Source organism: Hylobates moloch, unplaced genomic scaffold, assembly GCF_009828535.3.
Source record: "Hylobates moloch isolate HMO894 unplaced genomic scaffold, HMol_V3 SCAFFOLD_15, whole genome shotgun sequence".
Classification (NCBI taxonomy): Eukaryota; Metazoa; Chordata; class Mammalia; order Primates; family Hylobatidae; genus Hylobates; species Hylobates moloch.
This window is the reverse complement of record NW_026652290.1, coordinates 55,547,631-55,557,680: the sequence shown is the minus strand read 5'-3', so window position 1 is coordinate 55,557,680 and position 10,050 is coordinate 55,547,631. Positions and strand designations below refer to the sequence as shown.

Below are 10,050 nucleotides of genomic sequence, written 5' to 3'. Positions count from 1 at the left end.
AAATGGGCTGATTTTTTGCAGGGCTCTGAATTGGTCAGAGTTTGATTGAGCCTGTGTTGAATGGGTTTCATCACTGTATTGGAGTAGGTGTTAGCAGGGCTTTGGGATGGGTTTTGGAGTGTCCTTAAATGAATCAAGGGACTTATTGAACTGAATTTATTTTTAAGGTTGGCTTGGTTGGGCTTTGGATAGGGTATCAATGGGATGCTGAGTTCAATGAGGTTTTGACTGTTTCTAGGCTGAAGTAGTGGCTGGTTTGATCTATAAGACACCATCAAGACATCTTGCTCTAGCCTATGGTTCTGCCACTGGGCTTAATTTTATTACTGTATCTTTGTTTTCCCTATCACCAAAAGTCAATACTCAGCTGATTCAGATTCTTAAGACACTTTGTGGTTCCAGATGATAAATTGCTTCTGGGAACACTCACTTCACTTTTTGCCTACGGTGGTCCCAGGGACTAGAGGGTCCTCCAAGATCCTGGAAAACACTGGACCTTCCTGACTGACATAAAACTTTATGGAGAGTATCAGATTTTTCCATATTGTGGCAAATATTTCTTCTCTAGGGAAAAAAATTGTTTTTTACTCAAATTTTTTGGGGGTAGTCTGGGTTACCTGGAACCTTTTCTAAAATGTTAAGAATGCAGACAAATGGCACTTAGTGCCCAGTGAGTTCTTGATAGATTATTAGGACAGTAAGCTTTGTGTTTGACAACCGGGGAAAAGGGCTCAGTCACCTGTGTTTGAAAGTAGAGGGCAAGTAAGAGAGAGCGAGTTACTAAAAGGTTGATATTGTAGATAGGCAGGGCATATTTAATAATTACTGTCTCAAGGAAGGAAGCCTAGTAAATTCAGGTAGAACAGTGATCAGAGTGCAGGACTAAAGCCGTGAGACAATCAGTCTAGTCAGACAAACTCTCCAATCTTTTGGAAGGCAGGGACCTTGAAATTCTTTGTACCTTGGAATATCTTGGGATTCTTCCTTGTGGCAAATAAAACATTTGAACATTTACAAGTTACCCCTTATCCCCTTATCTTCTTGAAAGAGAGTTTTCCGCTTCCTGATAACCCAGCACGGTCTAACATTCTTTGCATTACTTTACTGGAATGCTCCTTTGTGACACAGTGACACTTGTGCCAAATCAGTGGAGTTTTCTTAGGGCTTATCCTCCTGACTTCCACAGCATATGGCTCTGTTGTCTACTTCTTCCTGCAAGAAACTCTTCCCTGCCTAGGCTTCCAGGTTACCATTTGAAAGCTCCCACGTGCATGGTTAATTTTCTCCTGTACTTCTCCAACTCCAGAAATATCCATCCACAGGCTGAACATCACCATGTATATCGTTCTTCCAATGCCTTGAATTAAAGAAGCAGAAGAGTCCCCTCCAAACCTCATGTATCTATCTCTACAGGCCTTGAAAAGGCTGATCAACCTCTTCCAGAACACTGGAGGCCTTGGAAGGCATTAGGAACTCCCAATGAAGTCAGAACACTGAGAATTACCTCAAGAGGATGGTAACATTTGGGTAGGAAGATCTTGACATTTAGATGTCTCTGAGTTGTAAAATCATTCTGGAAAATACTAGCAGGAACCCATCAAGACTCTCCCCAAGCCCCCTTCTAGCCTGCAGTGACTGACCCACCTCTCCCGTTTCTCTACAAGCACTAATTATGAGGCCATTACAGCCTAACAAACAAAGGCAAAAGTTGTTGCCAATTTTTAACACCTGACAACATCCCCCACTGAGCGAACAGGCTAGGATCACAGAGGAGGCTTCATTTACCACTGTTATAGACTATGGACGTCTTTGTCGTATTTAAACCCTCCCTGCGAATAACCATATCTCTGTAGCTCAACTTCAAGCTCACTTCTCAAGAATGTTTGGAAAACACCTCCCTACAGTGAGTGAGGCTGGCACAAAGTCCTCTAGGTAGAAGAGGCAGCCTGGAATGTATTTCCTCGGGCTGGAGGGAGAGCAGAGTAGAGGCATTTTAAGATCTAGAGATGGACTTCTTTCTAGAATCCTGGAAGAGAGGCAGAGGCACTGGGACACTCAAATATCTGAATTCCTCTCACTGCCTGTCTGCCCTGGAAAATATCATGTTTGTCCAGAGGTGCCTCTTGCTCTTTCTCCCCTTCCCCATACCTTTGTTTCCCATGGAATATCCTCTCTCCTCCCTCCCCTGGAAGAACTATGCCCTCATCTATCTTGGATAATGGTGTCTGTAACTTTGAAGAGCTCTATCAGGACACCCCCTGCTTCCTTCCGGGGTAATTTCCTAAACTATTTTGCCTGTAAAGCTCTCAACACATTCCTCTGTCACCTAAACTCTAAACAACCTGAGATGGCCCTGGGGGCATGAGGGTGAGAGAAGACACTCTTAATGCTTCCCTGATTCCTCTCGCCCCTCCACCCGCTTTCCACATTCAAGCCCTTTCCTATTCCTTGCTAATCCCATAAACACTCTCTCCATCACATTGTCATATCCCTTTTCTTCTCTTACTAGCTCCCGCCAGTGTTTCTGCTTTCCCTTACCCAACTGATTTCTATAGATTTCCTCACTGTCTTTCAAGTCATCGAGCTGCAGTGGGGTCAGCATGGGTTTTCAATCCTTTGAGGAGAAAGAAGATATGGAAGAGGAAGACTTGGATGGTTAGGGTATTTTAATCTCTCTCCAATTATTTTTTTCCTGAGAGCAATAATCCCCAAAGTATGGGTTTAATACATGTTATCTATAAAACAACAGTTTCATGGTCAAGTAAGTCTGGGAAACACAATTCAGCAATTTTTTTTTCTTACAGAAATTCTCAAGGCTTTAATATGATACTAGGCATGTATTAGTTATCTTTTGTTACATTTAAAATTGCCCCCAAACTTAGAGACTTAAAACACTAATAAAAATTCACTTATTTCTGTAGGTCAGGAATCAGGGAATGGCTTAGCTGGGTAGTTCTTGTTTGGGGTCTCTCATGAGGTTGCAGTCAAGATGTCAGACAGGGCTGCAGTTAGCTGAAGGCTTCACAGGAGCTCAGGGACCTATGTCCAAGATGGGTCACTCACAACGTTGGCAAAGTGGTGTTGGCTGCCAGCAGGGATCTCAGGTCCTTACCACACGGACCCCTCCTTGGGGCTGCTTGTGTGTTCTCACGACATGGCAGTGGGCTCTCCTACAGTGAGTGATCCAAGAGAGAAGGGAAAAACCACAACATCTCTCATGGCCTATCCTCAGAAGCCACACACCATCTTCTTAAATTACTCACAGGTCAATCTCACCCAAGGTGGAAGGGGTGTGAATTCCAGGAGGTGAGAAACACTGGGTTCATTTTGGAGGCAGGTCAGTGCTATGCATGACAAATCTTCAAGGCTGATTTGACAACATGATTATTGGTTAGTGGAGCATTCCAAGACACTAGGATTCCATGGTACACATGTTGGGGGAAACCACCGTGGACTGTCACATTGGGGTATAAGGGTCTGGGAGGCACACAAGTGGAGGGGAGGATGTGTGTCTGGAGGAAGAATCCTGGGAAAACAGTACATGCGTATGCACTGAGGGCTCCCAGAGTGGAAGACAATAGGAAGCTAGAACTGGGGTACCACTCGGAACTGGGGCTCAGAGGCTGATTCTCCAATTTAGAGAGGCTAGCACAGAACTTCCCTGCCAATTCCAAACTGCTTGGACCATCTCTACTCTTGTAAGCTGTTTACTTCCTCCATCCTAAATCAAAGATAGAGAGAAAATGTCAAAGTTCACAGGCTGAAAAGAAGAATTATTATCATAGAATCTCTAAAAGATGGAGATGGTGGCAATCTAGAAGGCTCAGCTGTTCCTTGCCGGGAGCAGCCCTGAGTACCACACTCTGCGGGGCTGTGTGTGATGCTTTCAGACCGGACCCCAGCAGTCTCTTTTATGGTCCAGACTAAGACCGTGTAAGGTCACTCTGATGACTCAGACCACAAAGAGCCCGTTTTCCCCTACTTCATCTGCACAATGGCTTGTTTGCGAAGGTCCTAGCCTGGGGAGCCGGAGTCACCGTGCTTGGAGGAAACAAGTTCTCATCCAATGTTTAGTGACCTTATCAAAAAATGCAGGATAGGAAAGGAAAAGAAGGAATAGAAGGACTACAGAGAATGGAGAGGCGGTCATGGAAAAAGAAAGGGAAAGTGCGTGGGAAGAAGGAAGGAGTAAGAAAACACGCACAGCTCACATGAGAATGGTAAGGACAAGGAAATTTACACGCGAAGCCTGGAAGCGCCCCCGCCCCCGCCGCACTCCCGCGGGTCCCACGCGTGCTTTCGCCGCCTTTGTCCACAAGGTGGCAGCCTTTGAACTTTCTTCCCCGTAAGAACGCGAAAGGGGGGCAGAGAGGGAGAGAAGGCAAAGCACTCCCCCCACCAAGAACAATTTGAAAACCCATCCCATCATATTTAAAATCTGGGACAAAGAACCGTCGGGACGGAACTCTTTCCATTGCAAAAGCTCGGCGCGGCCTCGGGAGCTGCCCGGCGGCCCCGGACCGAGGCAGCCCTCCCCTTTAAAGAAGCGGAGGATTGGGATCCTTGAAACCCGAAACCCAGAAACAGCATCGGAGCGGAAACCAGAGGGAAAACCTTGAACTCCTCCAGACAATTGCTTCCGGGGAGTTGCAAGGGAGCGAGGGGGAATAAAGGACCCGCGAGGAGGGGCCCGCGGATGGCGCGTCCCTGAGGGTCGTGGCGAGTTCGCGGAGCGTGGGAAGGAGCGGACCCTGCTCTCCCCGGGCTGCGGGCCATGGCCACGGCGGAGCGGAGAGCCCTCGGCATCGGCTTCCAGTGGCTCTCCTTGGCCACTCTGGTGCTCATCTGCGCCGGGCAAGGGGGACGCAGGGAGGATGGGGGTCCAGCCTGCTACGGCGGATTTGACCTGTACTTCATTTTGGACAAGTAAGTGCCGCGAGTTGTCCCCCCCACCCCGGATAAGCGGGCGAGGACGCTTTCGCCCCGGGCCGGGCTTGTTGGCAGGGTCGCCTGGGGACAGGCGCGCATCTCCAGGGGCGCAGAGGGACGGCGCGGCCGGCGGCGGCGGAGTGCTGCGCCTTTGTTGGGGCGCGCTCCTCCCAGCCTCGGCTCCAGAGCCCGCAGCCGAGGCGACGCTGCTTGCTCGGAAGGGGACAGACTTCTTTTCTGTCTTGCTTTCTGTGTCCCAGGAGCATGCAAGGGGCTTGGAGGATGCTATTGTCTTGCTGAGTTTCTGTGACTCCCTCCCGTGTTGGTGGGAAAGGCTTGCTCACCAAAGACAGAACTTGCAGGCACAGGTACTCCTAAAGTTGGAGGCTTGGGCATTTTAAAGCCAATCGTTGCATTTTTGTTTTGTTTTGTTTTGTTTTGAAATGCTGCCCCACGGAAGGCATTATCTTTGCTCCTAATCATGTAATGCATACTTCTCACCGGGCACTGAGTGAAAATGAAAGGCAGAGTTTCTTAACCTTGGCACTTCTGAGACTGAAACCTGGTAATTCTTTGAGGTGGGGGCTGTCCTGTGGGTTGTAGGATGTTTAGCAGCATCCTTGGCCTCTGCCCACTGGATGCCAGTAACATGCCCTGCCACCCACTCCTTCCTTATTAGTGGTGACAACTAAAAATGCCTGTAGACATTGCCAAATGTCCCTCTCCTTCGACTTGAGAACCCCAGATGTAGGTGAATTCAAGCTCTTGGCCATTTGACTGGTGGGCTACCAGGGAGGTGCAGGAGCCCTGGTTTCCTTGCATAAAAATGGATAGTGGTTAGGCTTTAGGATTTGCTCAAGGGAGAGCTGAATTCTGACCAATGAAGCACTTCCTAAATACGCATAAGTTTGCCAAGCCGCAATCACCCAAGGAAGCTTCACGCTATCTGCTGAAAACCAGCTTCAACGATAAAAAGCCCCTCACAGAAGATCCGTGCTCATTAAAACTGAGTGAGCTCTCCAGTGCCAGGAGAGGCGCTTTGCTGTTATAGTGGTAGGGAGATGGATTTCACAGACTGGAAAGTATTTAGGACTTGGAAAAAGAGTCCTGCAAAATAAGCTGGCTAGCTAGACACCAAATGTGCTTTGCAGTTGCCCCTGGAGTTTGATTTTTCCGTAAAGGCTGTTTTGAACTCCAGATTCTTTGGATGAAAAGTGAGATTTCTTTTCTGCAGATTTATGAGAAGGTGGATACTGAAAATATGCTCCAGTGCTAAGGAATGGAATTTCTTTTGTTACTTCTAGTGGCTGGGAGCCTCAGCTCACAGACTCAGAGACAGTGCATGAAAACAGTCGGAGGTGCTCCTCCTCCGTGCTTTTTTAAAAAGCCAATTCAGAATGATATTCAAGAAAATCTAAAAAAAAAAAAAGGGACCGAATCACCATGTTTCTGAATGGATGACTGTAGAGATACTATAGAGATATGGATACTGTAGAGATAACCAGTTTTCCCCAAATTAATTTAGAAATTGAATTCAACTTTGCAGTCAAAGTTCTGAAAGAGTTTGTTTTGATGATAAGAATTTAACAAAATGATTCTAGGCTTATCTCAGCAAAAATAAATAAATAAATAAATAAATAAATAAATAAACAGATAAAAAGAGCTGAAACATTTTTGGAAAAGAATAATGAAGCCATATTCTCTCTCCAAATATTAAAATGTATTATAATGTAAATTAATAAAAGCAGGATGGTAAAGGCCAGAGAATAGGTGGATAGAGTAGAAAATCTAAAAAGACAAGTACATGTAGATCCAAATACATGTAAACATTTAGTGGAATTTCAAATCAGTATATAATGATTCATTAATTAAAAAAAATGGTTCCTGGACAAGTGATTGATAACATGGAGAAAGAAAAAGGTTAGATTTATACTTTACAAACCACACACAAAAATAAATTTCAGAAAGATTGAAAATCTAAATATTTAGAATGAAATGATCAAAGAACTAGAAGATAATTTAGATGAATATTACTGTAATCTTAGGTTTAGAGCTTTTAAAACATGACAAGGAAGAAACTGTAAAGGAAAATAAAGAGATTTGAATATATTAAAATTTTACACTTCTCTAAATGAAAAATAAGCCATGAAAAACATAAGAAGTTACAATAACTATTGCCACATAAATCACTCTCTTAAGATTGATTTTCATATGTAAAAAGCACTAAAAGCAAAATCCCAATAGGAAATAGCCTAAACACATAATTCACAAGAGAAAAAAATATGAGAGTCAATAAATGAACCAAAAAGGTCATTATTAATCAAAGAAATGAAAAAAATAAAACAATATCATTTTTGTTAGGTTGGCAAAAACTTTTTAAAAATTATAATATTCAGTATTGGCCAATTTATGGGAGGTAGGCACTGTCATTTCTTACTAGGGAAAATGTAAATTGGTGCAGTCTTTCTAGACTTGTGCTGCCCAGTAGAACTTTCTAGGTTGGTGGAAAAGTTCTATATCTGCGCTGTTCAATACAGTAGCTACTAGCCATATGTGACTCGAGCACTTGAAATGTAGCTAGTGCGATTAAGGAAGTGAATTTTTAATTTTATATAAGTTTAACTAATTTGAACTTTAATAGCCACATGTAGCTACCATACTGGATAGTGCAGGCAAGAAGATAATTTGGCGACATGTATCAAATGCTTTTAAAAAATGAGGGGTCTACCTTTCCATCAAGCAATTTCATGTCCTAAAGAAAAAAATCCAAATAGTCACAAAGAAGTACCTACATGTATGTTTATGGAGGTGCTGTTTATAATAAAAAGCTGAGGATTACATGTGTCTAACAGCAGCAGATTTACTAAGGTATGATATATGCATAGTATTGAATCTGCATTGCATGTTATACAAGCTTGTAAGCTATTTTAGGAGAAATACGTAATTCGTAATATACTATACACTTTTAGATGAAAATGCAATTACCAAACGTCATCTGCGTTATGATTCCACCTGTTTAAAAAGTTAAACACACACATGTGTATGTCTCTATTTACCAATATGGTAGTACTATTTGTCTCCAGCAGGTAGAATTTTAAATTTTGTTTACATGTTTTTCTTAATTTTTCTGTACTGAACATACATTACTTTTATATTCAACAAAAATAAGTTATTTTGAATTTGTTTTAAAAATCATGTCAAGTGGGTCTCTAACCAGCGTGCTGACTTCCAAGCCCCTTGCTATTGTAAAGGATGCTGCTGCTTTTATATTTAATCCTGGAGTAAATGTCTAAGTGCACCACAGGATTCTTTGAAGCACATTGGGAACCCAAAAATGCTCCAGGAAAAGAAATGGTGGGGAGACCTTTACAGACATTCAGGTGGATGCCTCTGACTTCGTTTAGCTGTTCTGTTGCTGGAAGAGAAGGATATTTTTGTGCTGAATGAAAAACTTGCTAGAACTTGGTGCGATAGTGCACACTCCACCAGCTTACCATCTCGATCCAGGCTAATTTATGAGATTGATGAGTCCAGAGCTAGGGGATGGGCCAAAAAGCAGTGGTGGCAAACAGATCCCTGGGTGGTCGCTAAAGACATGATCTTCTGTCCTAGAAAGAACCTCCTCACGCAGTGCTGTCCAGCACCCAACCACAGTCAGAGTGGAAAGTGAAAAAAATGCTGACTCATTTTTTTCCTTGGGCTTCTTAGATCCTTTGGCTGGCAAGACACTGTCTACAGTCTGAAACCGAGGGATCATAGGGGACTGAATCCACCATTCTTCTCCCAATCCCTGCAACTCCCTTTTCCCCTGCAACTGGTTCTCTTTTCCATGACATTAAATCTCAGCTCATTTCAGCTTTAAGCAAGCTGCATCTCTGGCCTGGAGGGAACCCAGATTATACATTTAATGGAACGTCATGTTTTCTCAACCAGGAGCAAAGACTTCATAATGATAACCTAGAAAATACCACAGTAACACAATAGGGCATTATTAGTGGCTTTGGCGACTGGGCTGGTGGACTGGGCTGCACAAGGCTTTATACTGATGGAATTTCATGTTCACTTAAACATGCTTTTCTGGTTATAGTCAGGAAAAATAGATTGCTGGGAATTCAATCAGGGATTTGAAAAGTTAGATTTGGAAGGCTCTGTTCAACAAAAAGCAAAGAAGCAGCTAGTCTCTTTTAAGTCTTCCAGGGGATCTTCCAAGATGAATGCACCCATTTGACCAACCCACAGACATAACTGTACCTTCCCTCTTTCACAGCACCCCCCACCCTCTCTTATTATGTATATGTTTATGTATTACATATTGGCCTATTTTACATGGAGCTATTAGTCACTTGAATGGAGAAAGTGGATTCTGCATCCTGAATCTCAAGTGGCTGGCTATGTTATGTGTGCTCTGAAGACTTCAAAAATAGAATGTGGGAAAGAGAGCAGGAGGAGTGGAGATGGTGGGCTGGAGGGCAGGAGTAAATGCTGAGCAGCTTTATTTATAGGACTTTCCAAAGCCACTGCCTGTCATTCATTTTCTGCACCTAATAAATCCTTATGTGTCTAAAGGCCCCCCACAGGCTCACCATGTGCTCCTTCCCCGTAAGACCTCCGACTCCCCCTGCCACTTCCCTTCTGTTCGGCACCAATTTTCTCGTTCTTCCACTGTACAAAGGGACTCCATGTTGCCACTCCCCCAGAGTTCCAACCACAGCACCCACACCTGGACGATGCTGGTGCTGATTTGCAGGACCGTTGTTATGTGTTGTACTCCAGGGACAGGATCATCAGACAGATTTTTGTAGCATTAGACTGGAAACTTCACCACCAGGTATAGTACTGGCTTTTTTCTGGGAAAATATCTTCTGAGTTCCCAACTACTAACTTACAAAAGAAATACTGGATTGGGAACTTGTGTGAGTCTTGCAGACTCATGCTCTCTCACAAGAGTCCCAAAGACAACCTTGTTCGGTAGGTAGGGCAAAGCATGACTGTCCCTAATTTGAAGATAAGAAAACCTTTGTTCAGTCCACTGGGTTAAGTGACTCGCCCAAGGACCTAGGATTAGATCACGACAGAGCTAGGACAGTGCCTGCCCTTGACTCCCAGACCAGCTCTTTCCAC

General features: G+C 44.0%; 1 protein-coding gene across 5 annotated transcripts in view; it reads left to right on the top strand.

Moving 5' to 3' along the window:
* Positions 1–4,424: 4,424 nt before the first annotated feature.
* The window catches only part of ANTXR1 (ANTXR cell adhesion molecule 1), a 245,074-nt gene continuing 239,448 nt past the window's right edge, over positions 4,425–10,050 (top strand). For 3 of the 5 annotated variants that reach the window (XM_058428667.1, XM_058428666.1, XM_058428668.1), the window contains exon 1: positions 4,462–4,926. In XM_058428667.1, coding sequence (XP_058284650.1) covers positions 4,775–4,926 — 152 coding nt within the window. In that variant the 5' untranslated portion in view covers positions 4,462–4,774. Of the gene's footprint in view, positions 4,927–10,050 lie in introns of all 5 variants that reach the window. The other 2 variants (XM_032176723.2, XM_032176725.2) reach the window with 1 other exon arrangement.